The sequence below is a fragment of the Mesocricetus auratus genome, unplaced genomic scaffold, assembly GCF_017639785.1.
Source record: "Mesocricetus auratus isolate SY011 unplaced genomic scaffold, BCM_Maur_2.0 Super-Scaffold_100006, whole genome shotgun sequence".
Taxonomy (NCBI): domain Eukaryota; kingdom Metazoa; phylum Chordata; class Mammalia; order Rodentia; family Cricetidae; genus Mesocricetus; species Mesocricetus auratus.
The window spans coordinates 94749144-94764837 of NW_024429190.1; the positions used below are offsets into that span (position 1 = coordinate 94749144).

Sequence of the window (15694 nt, forward strand, 5' to 3'; positions counted from 1 at the left end):
TCTGTAGCACACTACTCTTCCCCTGTGTGCTCTGGTACACGGTCACCTTCCAGGAGTTCAAACAAAAATATTCCCATGACCACCAAGAAATCACTGTGAATGGGCTCCTCTTCCACCAACCCCCAGTTAGTACACTCATTTCACATCCCTCCTCACCACTCTTTACACCCGCCATCTCCCGCACCTTCTCCAAGCTCCTTTCTGTCCTCTTCCCCCTTCCAGTCCCCTCTCTCCATCTTTCTTTATCTCCCTCTCTCCCTTTCTCTTCTTGTTCCTTTTTTCTTACACACACACTTTTATGTATGAGAAAAGGCACATGGATGGATCCTGAGAACTGGGCAAAAGTTCACGTCCAGATCTGTAGTGGCTGCAGGACCTTAGACAGGTTACTTGGCCCCACTGAGACTCAGTTTCCTCATTGGCAAGGCACAGATGGTTGTCAGTGTTACATTCTATGAGGAGTTCTCCCCCCACCACATGAGATGTCATAGGAATATGTGACACGACTCCCCTGCTGCCTCCTATGACCTAAACTGCAGGACATTTTTCTGTGACAGAGAGGGAGACTCAGTTTCCTCATTGGCAAGGCACAGATGGTTGTCAGTGTTACATTCTATGAGGAGTTCTCCCCCCACCACATGAGATGTCATAGGAATATGTGACACGACTCCCCTGCTGCCTCCTATGACCTAAACTGCAGGACATTTTTCTGTGACAGAGAGTGATGGAGTCTTTGAAATTAATGAGACATCTGGAGCCATCTCAGTCCTTCAGAGCCCTTCCCAGCTCCGGAGAGAGGTGTATGAACTTCACGTACAGGTGACACCCCCGTTGCTTGTCTTGTCCCACCCACTCTCCGGTCCCGGAGAGCAACGAAAGTGATGAAACCCAAGGGCTCAGTCTGGGGAGGGATTGGAATGCTTCTCCAAGGAGCACCTACATCAGGCTGCAGCGAACACGAGAGACATGAGGCCACAAGCAGGGTTATTGAGAATGCAGAGGGAGCATCACTTCATGGGCAAGACCCTGGACTCAATGCAAACAGAGAAATCTAGGTGTGTTCTGAGCAGCAGTGAGCTAGCAACATGAACAAGCGTATTCCTTCTGCTCTTGACTGTGAATGTGGTGTTTTCAGCTTCCTCAAGCTCCTACTTCTCTAACTTCCCAACAGCCATTAACTGTACCTGGAACAGTGAGCAGGAAGAAACCCCTTTCTCTCCCAGGATGCTTTGAGTTAGGGAATTCTGTGACAGCCAAGAACTGAAACAAGCCTAGGACAGCCATGCAGTGAGTGAGTTACTCCCTGAGAGGGTGGTTCTGTCAGGAGAGGGGCTGTTGGCAACATCCACAACTGCAGAGCATCAGAGGCTAAGGGTGAGGAGGACGTGGGGAGCATCTGGAGGAAACAGTAGGCACTGGGGAAGACAACTTGCCAAGAACTGACTCACATAACTGAGGGAGCTGAGTCCTCTGATGCTAAGATGGTAGAGCCAGATGCAGTGTGGAAATCTGTGTGAAAATCTAGCTGGGGATGGGTGAGAAGTGAGTGGGACGGGAAAGACAGGATAGCATGCAGAGGCTTCTGAGAAGCAGCAGGCCTACAGAAAGGTGTGGAACGGGGTCTGGGAGGGTCAGTTTAGAGCAGCGGTTCTCAACCTATGGGTCACGGCTCCCAAAGACCATCCAAAAACACTTATATTTACATTACGGTTTGTAACAGTAGCAAAATTACAGTTATGAAGTAGCAACGAGAATAATTCCATGGTTGGGGTCAGCACAACATGAGGAACTGTATGAAAGTGTCCCAGAATCAGGAAGGTTGAGGATTAACTGAACCAGAGCATCTTTTTAGGAGTAGAACATCCTTATCCAACACAGGAAGGAGGCCCTGGAAAAGGAACACTTGTCACAAGTTTTGTGGGGGTGCCTATGAATGCCCAGTCTTGGCTTTACAGACTGTATTAGTCAGCTAAAGCTTCATGAGTAATCACCCCAAACTTAGTGACCTAAAACAACAGACAGGAGTAGGGAGTCTGAGTTCAACTTGATTGGATCTTGGATTCCAAGGTCATTCACATAGCTGCAATCAGAGGCTTGGCTGGGGAAGGGCTGGCTTTATGGCTCACTTGGTTCTGGTGTGAGTCAGTTGCTTGCTGGCTGTTGCCTATGGGTTAGTGTTAGCTCCTTATCTTGTAGCCTCTGTAATGTAGCTGACTGCTTCATGAAAGCCTTGGGAAATAGAAACACTGCTAGCAAAATCTCTAGTAATCTAACCAAGATGCCAGTCAAAAGCAAGCTGTCAGATCAGGAATTACAAGGTTATGAAGGAAAAATGATTAGGACCAGTAACAGTCTGCCTGCCATATAGCCATAGCCACCTGTCCCCATCCTAGGTAACAGAGGTCAACTCTCCAGGAAGCCCGGGTGCCCAGGCCATGGTCCCAGTCACCATCAGGATTGTGGACCTCAACAACCATCCTCCAACATTCTATGGGGAGAGTGGGCCCCAGAACAAGTTCGAACTCTCCATCTACGAGCACCCACCCCAGGGGGAGATACTTCGTGGACTCAAGATCACAGTCAATGACTCGGACCAGGTGTGTGGCCATGCCTTTGAAATTGACTGGGTCTGTGTCGGTGTTCAGTTTCCGTGAAAGGGGCCCATTCAAGTCACAAAATGAATAAAACAAGATACTGCAGCTAAAAGGTATTGGAGGGATGGTAGTCAATCCCATAGTATTTTCTTAGACACTAACAGTCAGTTACAAAGTAAAAGGCAGTCAAAGGAAAGTCCTTCTCCAATGCTTAGCACAGAGCCAGGCTGTATTTATTTTTTTGCCTTGCTTAACTGTCATACTCTGCTAAATCTGACTCTTAACCAATTCACCTTTATAGAGAAAGACTTTTCACTGCTTCAGTTAAGGGCTCCTCACCTAGCACAAACATACAATGTATTCCTATTCTTATTTATCTTCTGTTTCTTCTTTTCAAACTCTATTGCCCAGGGAGCCAATGCCAAATTCAACTTACGGCTGGTGGGACCTGGAGGCATCTTCCGAGTGGTACCACAGACCGTTCTGAATGAAGCCCAAGTCACCATCATCGTAGAGAACTCAGCCGCCATTGACTTTGAAAAGTCTAAGTTGTTAACCTTCAAGGTAGGTGCTGTATTGCACTGCCCTCAACTGGAAGGTAGGGCTGGGAGCAGGCTAGCTCACACTACTGCCTAAATTCAGTGTGTGTGTGGGACCATTGTCACTTCCAGTCCTGAGTTGTTCTACTCTTTTCTCCTCAGGGTTTCTGCCCATCCTGTGGGCATGTGGGAAATAGGATTTACCCCCCATGCACACAGCTTCTGCAAAGTGCTCATAGCCTCAACCTTACTGAGGTGCAAACTCCTAAACCACCCTTGGCTAAGGACACACTACCAATGTACTTTGCCTTGTTAATAGAGGGAGAGAGAGAAGATGTGATTATCAAAACACAGGTTTTTCTTATGTATCTTAGACATTTGTCATCTCTTCCAGTAAGAAACTTAAAAGAAGCAAGGAAATATAATTTTTATGTCATTTATAAGTATGAAAAACTATGCATATGTATAAATAATTCCTGTCATATATTAGCATATGAGTAATATATTAATTAAAAGGTACTTCAATAATATATTTAACTCATCATTATTTGTAATTCTGTATATACAGAGAGTATGTAGCCAGCATCATGATAAAAAGTGAGATACTAAAGGCTTTGTCTTAAGTTGGGAATAAAACTCAAATGCCTGCTGTCACCAAAATGATTTAGCTCAATGTTTGGACTGACATAATTTCAGATAAAGAGGAGATAAGAGCTGCAAATGTTAGGAATGAGGAGCTAAAAAGAAGTATTACTGTTTTCTTAAAAAATTTAAACAAAAATGATTGAAAGACTATCATAAATAAAGCAAACCCACAGCACAAAGTTAGTACTCTACACCTAACAGTTTTCTTAAGGAGTGAGAGGAAGGGGGAGAGAATTTTGAGTATAATGGAATAAAAGACACTTTTACAAAAGTAATACAGCATTCTTAGGAACTACCCTAAAGAGAAATAAAAAACACTAAAATGAAAATAAAAGTTTCCCCAGTGAGATCTAAGGTAGGCAAGCCTAGGAAGGTGTTCCTGCTTTTGCTCTGCCCCTTTAAATTATGGCGTGTGCACACTTTCTTTTCAATGCAGTGCATCAGAAGTTATGGTATGTGTAAGTTTTTTTTTGGTTGTGATTAAGAATCATAGATTTATTTTTTTGTAACTTTTTGGCTATTGTTCTTGTGTATCCTGACAGCATCATGTGTGTCAACCTGTGTCAATCATGATGGGTGGTTATGAAATGCCAGACTGCTAAAATAAATGTTTTGGACTTAAAAGAGTAAATAAATGCTGCTTTGGGGAAAAAATGCAAATCCCAGCTAAGTTAATGAAGACTCTAATGCGATCCTATTCATGCTGCTTTTTTGTTTGTTTGTTTTTGTTTTTGCTTTGAAGACAGAGCCTTTCCATATAGCCCAGGCTGACTTGGAGCTCACTGTGTAGCCCAGGATGACCTCAAATTCACAATCCTCCTGCCTCTGCCTCCTGAGTACTGGCATAATAGGCATGTGCCACTATGGCTAGTCAAGCCAAATTAACTGGGATGTAGAATTTCCTTTGGTGAGAAAACTTGATAAAAATTATACTGGTTTGTAGCTGGAGAAGTCCACTTATAGGAACAGCTGGAAACTTGAGTTAGAAAGGAATATATAGATCCATAGAACAAGACACAGACAGTGATCACAATTCCAGGCCTGAGTACAAAGAGAAGCGATGAGCATTACAGACTCCCACGGGAGGGGTGTTGAGGGACTGTGAAGATGGTACCAGGGAGAGACTGCCTGGAGCCAGAGTAAGAAAGGGATGCACGTTGGGTGTGATGGTGCATCCCGTAATCTCAGCACTCAGGAGGCTGAGGAGGGAAGACTGTCAGCTCAGGCTGGAGGGTGTAGTGAGACCCCAACTCCAAAAAACTGCAGCACAAAATCGACAAAGGATAGAAAGATGAGCTCGTGGTTGCAGTTCTGGGGGGGATGGTGGTAGTGGGCTTTCAAGGTGGGGTAACTGGCCACTCACACAAGCATGTTTCTCGATCTTCCTCCAGCTCCTGGCCGTTGAAGTGAATACCCCGGAGAAGTTCAGTTCCACAGCAGACATTGTGATCCAGCTTCTGGACACCAATGATAATGTCCCCAAGTTCACCTCTCACTACTACATTGCCAGGATCCCAGAGAACGCTCCAGGGGGCTCCAATGTGGTGGCTGTCACAGTAGGTTGGGGACTGGCTCACTAGGCTCTGATATTTTTGTGTCTGCTTTGTTTTTCAAGACAGGGTTTCTTTTATAGCCTTGGCTGTCCTGGAACTCACAGAGATCCACCTGCCTCTGCCTCCTGAGTGCGGAGATTAAAGGTGTGTGTGACCACTGCCCAGCTGTTAGCTGTGACCTTAACGAGCTCCTTGCCCTCTCTGAGTCACTGATTCTTCACCTAACTCTAGTCTATATTCCCTCACAGTGACGTAGCAGGGGCCACACGAGGAAAGGGTACTGTACCATGGCAGAGTGGGCAGTCTCTTATAACCTGTTCATAAAACAGTATCCCCTTACCCGTGTCCTGTGTTGTACGAGCAAGCATGGAGGCCACTTCCTGCTAGTGACAATAGGGATATGTGTGCAGACCCCAAGCACAGGACCCAAAAGTCCATTCGCTCCCCCTTCACTTGCAAAAGAAGAATAAATGGCTTCCAGGCGCAAACTTTTTTTTTTGGCTCCTGTTTGATACCTCCCTGAAGAAAACTAGGCCACAGAGCAACCTCCAGGCTGCGTCCTCCTGAGCTGGACACACCCCAGGCGCTGCCAGCTTTCCACTGGAAGCTGCCATCAGCTATAGGAAGTGCCGCTTCCCTCACCACAGCGCCTGTGCCATTAGGGGCTTTCTTTTTTTTCCCCCCCAGGCCGTGGATCCAGATACAGGACCGTGGGGCAAAGTTCAGTACTCCATCTATGGGACTGGGTCAGACCTGTGAGTACATTCAGAACAGCAGACAGACCAGTTTACAGGGCTCTGGGTGAAGGGAGTCTCCACTTAAGCAGGAGGGACCAGTAAAAAGATAAGAGCTAGATTACAGAGGTGACCGTCCCAGGGTACAGGGTAGAGAGAGGCAAGGGATGGAAGGGAGCCATGGAGAGCCTGAGGTCGAGATAAGGGACACACTAGTGAGGAGACTGGCAGAGAAGAAGGCTGTGGCCATAGCCTGGAGCATAGGTAGTGACCTCAGAAGGTAGTGAGCAGGGATGGGATGGGGTGGGGGTGACAGGCCAGGAGTAAGGAGGACAGGCTGCAGTTTGGGTTGTTGACCTCTGTAGTCAATGGCTGGATCTGTCTCCTACAGCCAGATCATGAGAATGGGGCAGGAGCCGGTGGGATGCTTGGAGAAGCTGCCCAGTGTCTCACTGAGGACTTTTAGATGAGGTGTGTGTGTGTGTGTGTGTGTGTGTGTGTGTGTGTGTGTGTGTAGGTATGAGCATGCATGTGCAAGTGTACATGGGCACCTGTGCTTTCCCCTCTCTGTGTCTGGTAGATTCTTGATTCACCCATCAACTGGGCTTATCTATACTCAGCCCTGGGCCAGCCTGGATGCGGAGGGCACTTCGAGGTACAACTTTTATGTGAAGGCCGAAGACATGGATGGGAGGTACAGCCTGGCTGAGGTGTTTGTCACTCTGCTGGATGTCAATGACCACTACCCCCAGTTTGTACAGAGCATCCAGGAGAAGACGATGGTGCTGGGAACCCCGGTGAAAATTGAGGTGGGTTTTAGAGGCAGCTGAGCACCCGGATGAGGTCATAAGAATTTAACTTAAAGCCAGGCGGTGGGGGCACACGCCTTTAATCCCAGCACTTTGGAGACAGAGGTAGGCGGATCTCTGTGAGTTCGAGGCCGGGCTGGACCGATAGCCTCCAAAACAATACAGAGAAACCCTGTCTCGTAAAAACCAAAAAAAAAAAAAAAAAAAAAGAATTTAAATAAACGTGCCCTGCTAAGGGCACTAGGCTACGCGACACTATACATAGCTTCTTTTCCAGCCCCGCTAGAAAGTCTCCCTAGGAAAGAAGGTGTCGGCAGTGAAACACCCCAGGCTGGGAGGACTGGAATGCTATGCTTGCCTGAATTCATGCAACTCATCTGCCTGCTGTCAAAGCATGCTTTTCCTCAGCCCACTATCTTCTCAATGCAGAAAAGCCATGCACTCTGAACCCACACAGACACGCTTTGAGTACCAGATAGGCCCCTTCCACCTCATCTCAGACCAGGCACTTGGCATCCAAGCTTTCATCTTGGCATGCATAGTAAGGAGTCACCAGCACCCACTCCAACAACACGAACACTCCAGACACCACTCTGAGAGTGCAGTTATGTAGTACCTGGTAGGGCTTCACATGTGTAACATGAGTTTATAAATGATCCAGAGACTGGTATTGTGGTTCAAGCTTCAAGAGGAGTATCAGAAAAGCAAAGCAGCTTGCCATTAGTTCTTATATCTAGCTCAGGCTTATAGGGTTGATCCACGCACAAGCTCTTCACCAAGTTTCAAACTGCTGCTTCTCCTCAGTGTGGCTGGAGAATGAATGCCTCATCTGAGATCTTGCTTCTGGGTTTTACACTTCCCTAATGTTGGGACTAAAGGTGTGAGCTATAATTCTCTTTTAGACTGATTCACTCTTGTGTAGATCTGGGTGGCCTCGAATTTAGAGATATTTGTCTACCTCTTAATCCTGAGTCCTGAGGATTAAAGGTGTGTACCACCACCTCCTAGCTTCTGACTGCTGGGATTAAAGGTGTGTGCCTGGCTTCTATGGTTTGTGGTTGACTTTGCTTTCTGAATCCTCAGGCAAACTTTAATAAGTCATAAATAATATATACTACAAACATTGATTACAGCTTAGAGTAGCATGCACACACACATTCTCCTTCCCCAACTCTATCTACTCCAAATAGGATCAATAGAATCAGAATCCTTTCCTATCAACCCAGAAAGCCCTACTTTATATACTGATTTAGCCAATGTGTACAGGTATCTTCTTCAAGTGATCTCTCTCTCTCTCTCTCTCTCTCTCTGTCTCTGTCTCTGTCTCTCTCTCTGCCCAGGCTACAGACCAGGATGCAGAGGAGCCAAACAACTTAGTAGACTACTCCATCACCCGTGCAGAGCCAGTCAATGTGTTCGACATTGATGCGCACACGGGAGAGATCTGGCTCAAGAATTCCATCCGTTCCTTGGAGGCCCTACACAACATCACACCCAGTGGGGACTACTCATGGTCCCTACAGGTGCAGGCCAAGGACCGTGGCTCCCCTTCTTTCAGCACAACAGCCTTACTCAAGATCGACATCACCGACACGGAGGTGAGTTCAGTGCTGTGGTCAGGAAGAGCGACAGAGAACAACCTGTGCCAAAGGGTACTGAGAAGTGTCAAGGACTTTCTTTGAAATCAAGCCCACAGGCTTGGGAGTCAAATTGAAATTTTAGCTTCGAGGTGAATTAGTGGTGTGACTCTAGGTTGCCTAAGAATCCATTACCTTTCCTGTGTTCGGAGGCAGAAATAAAAGTTCTCAGCTAAGTGTCTGGCAGGAATTCATCAAATATGAGGTTCCTGGTTCATTTTGGTTTATGTCCTTGTAACCAAAGACAAGCAATATTCTGTTATTTCAAGGAAAGATTCCAGCAAAGCAGGAGTTTGGAATCTGCAGGCAGTTACTGTGGTTCTCAGTTTATTTTGACTGAGGTTCTCAATGGGTGCCTTGAGGAAGGATGTTTAAACCTGTCAAGTTTAGGGAAGCTACTGTTCTCCAGGGGAGGCGAGGGAGCAGTTGAACATAGGGCATGGCTTTCTCTTCCAGACACTGTCCCGAGGCTCCATGGCTGCCTTCCTGATACAGACCAAGGACAATCCCATGAAGGCTGTGGGTGTGTTGGCTGGTGTCATGGCCATTGTCGTGGCCATAACGGTTCTCGTCTCCACTGCCACCTTCTGGCGCAACAAGAAGTCCAACAAGGTCCTGCCTGTGAGGCGCGTGCTCCGCAGAAGGCCCAGCCCTGCACCCCGCACAGTTCGCATAGAGTGGCTCAAATTCAGAAGGGCCAAGGCTGCTAGCAAGTTCATACTAACAGAGGACCCTCCCAATGAGGACTGCAATAACAGCAGGGCAGGAGTCACAGTGCCCCCCAGAGCTCCAGCTCTCCCGCCACCCCCCAAAATGGCCCAACGGACAGTGCCTACTGTCTCTGGATCCCTCACCCCACAGCCACCCCAACCATTACCCAAACCCAAGCCCTCAGGAGGCACCACTCAGTCCTCCCTGGTCTCTGAGCTCAAGCAAAAGTTTGAGAAGAAGAGTCTAGACAACAAGGCTTACTTCTAGAGTGTGTCCCATGAGTCTTCTCTCTCCCCCCTTAGTACTGACCCTCAAGGTCACCTCTATTTTGTACAATGTTGTAACCCCACATACAAGGTTCTACTAAGGGTTTTGGGCAAAAGATTCCTCAGATGGAATGCAGTTGACAAACACAGACACACTACCCAGAACTTTGGCACAGATACAATGCTCTCTGTTCTTCAGAGACTAGACGCTCACAAGGAATCAAGTCTGTGTGTTTCTACTCACCGAACACAGTCCCCATAGTCACTGACATCCTACTGGGACTTTGTCGTCCTTATCTGAGAAATAGCACACAGACCTCAGGTGCCAAGACTGGCAAGAACTCAGATCATGAAGCCTCAGCTAACATCTGTGAATGAAGGTTTGTCCTCACTAAAGCTGAGAGCCAGTGAGCTTTGTGGGCTACAGAAAAGGGACAAATGCCCAGAAAACTCATGGTAACTAGAAGGTTTGTGCCCCAAACCAGTGAACAATAGAATTGGCATCTAGAAAAGACTGTGCTCCTGACATGTAAGTGTAAGGCAAGCTCTTCCAAGAATAAGAGTAGATGTGTCCAGCCTGACTTGAAGAGGTGGTGGATGGATATCAGACCTGAGCTCGGTTTTGATCCAGTTCTCCTCAAATCACATGAGCTTAGAGACACTGTTTAAACTCAATTGTCTTCTTCCTTGTCTGTAAAACAAAGCAAGCAAACCCTAAGCAAACAGAGACTCTGAGGGCTTTGGCCAAGAGCAGAGTAGCATGATTACTAAGTATTTGTCGTAAGCCAGTTCTCTGACTACACTTCATCCAGAAAGTATTAGCACCTTCAGCAACTCCACCAAGTGTCCCCCAGGAGGGATTATGCTGCGACTGGGGACAGCCGCTGCTCTGGAAAGTCACAGTCTGATAATGGCTTTCTCTGATCTCACACAACTTTCCTTCCATCTCACCCCTCATCTTATGGCACTCACAAAGAATCAGAGTCGGAAGTAATATCCAGTCCAAGTCTGTTTTGGCTGACACAGAGAAATGAGTCTCCCAGAATGATTTCCTCCATGCACATAGTGAATCAGTAGCAGGGACCCGTTCTGAGAGTTCCTGGTCCACACCATTTTTCTCTAGTTGGGTCATACATTGTTAGCATGTAAAAATTATGGCAGGAGAGAAATCCTGCAAACTGCCATGGAAGTTCTGTCGTCCTATGAGGAAACTCTTTATGGCAATCTAGATAAGTACACTCTATGAAGCCCTCTAGAATTCCGTGGTTTCTGATGTGATCAGATTGTTTGAACATGCGGTTTTCTTGATGCCCCAGTCTGTGTTTTGAGGTGTTACACAGACGTGTTAGTACGCGGAGTCCTTACCTGGAGGTAGGTCTGCTGCCACTGGCCCACACAGTATTGAGGGATGGACACTAGCAGTCCCTCTGGACATTAAGAGTCCAGTCTGGAAGGCACTATCTCGCCCACATTTCAGAAGAGTGCTGGGCTGGATCATGCTTCCCACCACAGGAAGTTTGACATCCTAGACTATGCATGCAGTCAAACTCTTTCGTAAATGGTAAATAAAATCTACTATTTAAAGGATAAACTTACCTCCTCTTGTATTATGTTTGCTGGCTTTTGGGAACCAATATTCCTGACTCATTCATTCAGTGGGCAATGCTGTTCATTACTTCCATTCTAACACTGAGTGAGACTGCAACATTTTGTCTAAATTGTCAGCCTACAATCTTAATTACAATACCTTTGCAGACCTGGTCTTGTCCTGGATTTAAATTCTATTTTTTCTCAATCTAGACTTGCTTGATCAGGATTGCTTGGATGAAGAAATCGGTATGAAACTTGGGCTAATGACCCCCATAGCAGGATAGTGGGAGCAGGGATCGTAAGGCCTCAAGTGGGCATGACACCAGAAAAAGCAGTTCATCTTTGGGAATATGGTAGTGAAGGTCTCTGGACTGGAAGTTCTGTTCAAAATTGTGGTCCTTAGGAGGAGGGTGGATTTGTGGACAAACTCAGAGACTTGACCCAAGCAGAGCCAGTTTTGGAAATGATCACAGAAGCGGAAAGGGCGCCGAAGCCAGCACGAGCCTACTGACAGAGAGAATAGAGCCAAACAAGACCAGCACAGGAGAAGACCTGTCGGTGGGGTGAGGCCTGCAAGTCCCACAGCATGAGGAAGTGGCAAGCTGAAGGGCAGCCTACTCTAGCACACTGAGATAGACCCAGAACTACAGTCTGGCTTGACAACAGGTCTCCAAGTCAGTACGTAGGAAGGGACAGGAACAGCAACTGGAAATGGCAGTAGGGGCGATTCTAAATGATCTGAAGCTATTTTTCCATCCCTGTGAGCTTGGACTTACGTGTGTGTATGCGGGCACACTGGGGCAGGTACCCATGTACATGAGGAGGTCAGAGGTCACTCTCAGTAATTGGATGTCTCCTTCAATTGCTCTCCATACTGTATATCGAATTAGGGTCTCTCATTCTTACCTGAAGCTTGCCTATTCCACTAGACTAGCTGGCCGGCAAGCTCTAGTGATCTGCCTATCTCTCTGCGCCTACCTGGTATCACAAGCAAGCTCCGCAAGGCCTACCTGGCTTCTTAAAATTTGATTCTGGGGATCAAACTCAGGTCCTCATGCTTGCAAAACAAGCACTTTACTGACCCAGCTATGACCCAGCCCTCTAAGCTCAGACTTTCTAATTTTATGAAATAATGAGGTGCTTTGGCACTTTGACAGTCTTAGGTGTGAGTGCAGGTTTTACTGCTTACGTGTGAATTTGTGCAAAAAGACCAAAGCTGTCTGGGCCTCTCTTTTCTCACCAGTTCAGGGTGCAAAGGCTTGTTGCCGTGAGAGCAGCAAGAGCTAAAATATGCAAACACCTAGTGTCTGCTTAATAGCTACTGAAAGAAGCTCAGTTGCTATTCTTAGCTGTACAGGGGCATTTGAGGATGGCTTGCTGGGGTCCATATGCAAAAGCACACGTCCTGGAGGAAAGGACCTTTGCTTACACCCAAATGGCCCCCAGAGAAGGGAGAGGGGCAGGTGGAAAGAACTGGAGGGAAGCAGATAGGTAACCTACAATCCAGCTGTAACTTGCAGCCTTTCAGTATCCTCACTCCAAGCAAGAACTGACAAAACGTCACCAAGAGAATATGTGGGCCTTTTTGTCTTATAGCTGCTGTCCCCCAGAGCCACGCTGGCAGATGTAGGAAAAGGTGGGATGAGGAAACTCCTGGTTTCTCAAGACCATCAAGGATTATGTCTCCATAAACAAAGGTGCTTTGCTGTTGATGTTTAGTTGTTTAGATAGATCTTACTGTGCTGATCAAGCTAGTCTTGAACTCGTGGGCTCTAATAGTCCTCTTGACTTAGCTTTCCAAGGAGCTGAGACTATAGACTCCATGCTTGTCACAGTGGGAGCTTTGGGAGAATCCAGACTCTGAAAACCTGCCATGGGTGTCAGCATCAGTTGGCAAGCAATTGCTCTGCTCCAACGGCTATCAAGACTCCAGTCATGGGGAAATGGACTGAGATAAGATAGAAGATGCCACATGAGGACTAAGGCTATACCTGGTATATGGAGACATGGAGGTCCCTTTAGGAGGATCAGAAATAACTAAGGTCTGTGGGGGGTTCCAGCATGAGACAACAATGTGGTTTTTTTCTACCTTTAGTGCAATAGTGTCATAGTTAGAGTTTCCATTGTGGCAATGAAATACTATAAATAAAAAGCAAGTTATGGAGGAAAGGGTTTACTTGGTTTACACTTCCGTATTACTGCTCATTATCAAAGGAAGGCGGGACAGGATCTCAAACAGGAAGGAAACTGGAGGCAGGAGCTGATTCAGAGACCATGGAAGGGTGCTGCTTACTAGCTTGATCACCATGGATTACTCAGCCTGCTTCCATATAGACCCCAGGACCACCAGCACAGGGATGACATCACCCACAATGGGCTAGGCCCTTCCCCATCAATCACTTATTAAGAAACTGTCCTACAGGCTTGCATCACATGAAGACATTTTCTTAATTGAGGTTTCTTCCTTAATTCCTCAGATGACTTTAGCTTGTGTCAGTTTAACATGAAACTAAACAGCACAAACACAGAATTTCCATTTAGAAAGGTTTATTTCTTCCATTGGTCTACCTGTCTATTTTTGTGCCAATACCAAGCTGTTTTCAGGACTATAGCTCTATAATAGAGCTTGAGGTCAGGGATGGTGATGCCTCCGGACGTTGCCTTGTTGAACAGGGTTGTTTTGGCTATCCTGGGTCTTTTGTTTTTCCATACAAAATTGATTATTGTTCTTTCAAGGTCTGTGAAGAATTGTGCTGGGATTTTAATGGGGATTGCATTGAATCTGTAGATTGCTTTTGGCAGGATTGCCATTTTTACTACATTGATCCTACCTATCCAAGAGCATGGGAGATCTTTCCATTTTCTGAGGGCTTCTTTAATTTCTTTCTTTAAAGATTCAAAGTTCTTACGATACAGGTCTTTCACTTGTTTGGTTAGCGTTACCCCAAGGTATTTTATGTTGTTCGTGGCAATTGTAAAGGGTGATGTTTCTCTGATTTCTCTTTCAGCCCTTTTATCATCTGTATATAGTAGGGCTACTGATTTTCTTGAGTTGATCTTGTAGCCTGCCACTTTGCTGAAGGTGTTAATCAGCTGTAAGAGTTCCCTGGTAGAGTTCTTTGGGTCATTGATGTAAACTATCATATCGTCTGAAAACAGTGAGAGTTTGACCTCTTCCTTCCCAATTTGTATCCCCTTGATCCCCCTTTGTTGTCTTATGGCAATAGCTAGAACTTCAAGTACCATGTTGAAAAGGTATGGAGAGAGTGGACAGCCTTGTTTTGTTCCTGATTTTAGAGGAATTGCGTTGAGTTTCTGTCCATTTAGTTTGAAAATCCGGGTATTAACCCACACACGTACGAACATCTGATCTTTGACAAAGAAGCTAAAAATATACAATGGAATAAAGAAAGCATCTTCAACAAATGGTGCTGGTATAATTGGAGACTGGCATGTAGAAGAATGCGGATCGACCCATGTTTATCACCATGCACAAAACTTAAGTCCAAATGGATCAAAGACCTCAACATAAATCCAGCCACACTGAACCTCTTAGAAGAGAAAGTGGGTGGTACCCTTGAACGAATTGGTACAGGAGACAGCTTCCTGAACATAACACCAGTTGCACAGACAGTGAGATCAACAATTAATAAATGGGACCTCCTGAAACTGAGAAGCTTCTGTAAGGCAAAGGACACAGTCAGCAAGACAAAAAGGCAGCCCACGGAATGGGAAAAATATTCACTAATCCCACATCTGACAGAGGGTTGATCTCCAAAATTTACAGAGAACTCAAGAAGCAAGTCTCCAAAACAGCAAAGGACACAGTTAAAAAGTGGGCTGCAGAACTAAATAGAGAGTTTTCAATAGAGGAGTCTAAAATGGCTGAGAGGCACTTGAGAAAGTGCTCAACATCATTAGTCATCAGGGAAATGCAAATCAAAACAACTCTGAGATACCATCTCACTCCTGTCAGAATGGCTAAAATCAAAAACACCAATGACAATTTATGCTGGAGAGGATGTGGTGAAAGGGGAACACTCCTCCATTGCTGGTGGGAGTGCCAACTGGTTCAGCCACTTTGGAAATCAGTATGGAGATTCCTCAGAAAAATGGGAATAAACCTACCACAAGACCCAGCAACTCCACTCTTAGGCATATATCCAAAAGATGCCCATTCATACAACAAAGATGTCTGTTCCACTATGTTCATAGCAGCTTTATTTGTAATAGCCAGAACTTGGAAGCAACCTAGATGTCCCTCACCCGAAGAGTGGATAGAGAAAATGTGGTACATCTACACAATGGAGTACTATTCAGCAGAAAAAAATAATGGAATCATGAGATTCGCAGGCAAATGGATGACACTAGAAGAAACCATCCTGAGTGAGGTAATCCTGTCACAAAAAGAGAAACATGGCATGTACTCTCTCATATATGGATTTTAGACATAGATCTGGGGAGTGCCAGCCTACAATCCTATGGCCAGAGAGTCTGGGAAACAGAAACTTCATTTAGTGGCTGATCGAAGAAGAGGCAGACTCCCTTGGTTAAGTACTGAGCTGAACTCAAGAAAGCCAGTAACAGAGAGGGAGGACTGGTGATCAAAGGGATTA

The 15694-nt window shown here is 46.0% G+C and overlaps 1 protein-coding gene across 3 annotated transcripts in view; it reads left to right on the forward strand.

The window, feature by feature from the left end:
• Nucleotides 1–11079, forward strand: part of Cdhr1 (cadherin related family member 1) — a 21162-nt gene extending 10083 nt beyond the window's left edge. For all 3 annotated transcript variants that reach the window (XM_040747672.1, XM_040747673.1, XM_040747674.1), the window contains 8 exons: nt 719–819; nt 2394–2597; nt 3006–3158; nt 5170–5334; nt 6019–6086; nt 6646–6874; nt 8215–8472; nt 8968–11079. In XM_040747672.1, the coding sequence (XP_040603606.1) occupies nt 719–819; nt 2394–2597; nt 3006–3158; nt 5170–5334; nt 6019–6086; nt 6646–6874; nt 8215–8472; nt 8968–9489 (1700 nt within the window). In that variant the 3' untranslated portion in view covers nt 9490–11079. The remainder of the gene's footprint in view (nt 1–718; nt 820–2393; nt 2598–3005; nt 3159–5169; nt 5335–6018; nt 6087–6645; nt 6875–8214; nt 8473–8967) is intronic.
• The last annotated feature ends 4615 nt before the right edge of the window (nt 11080–15694 follow it).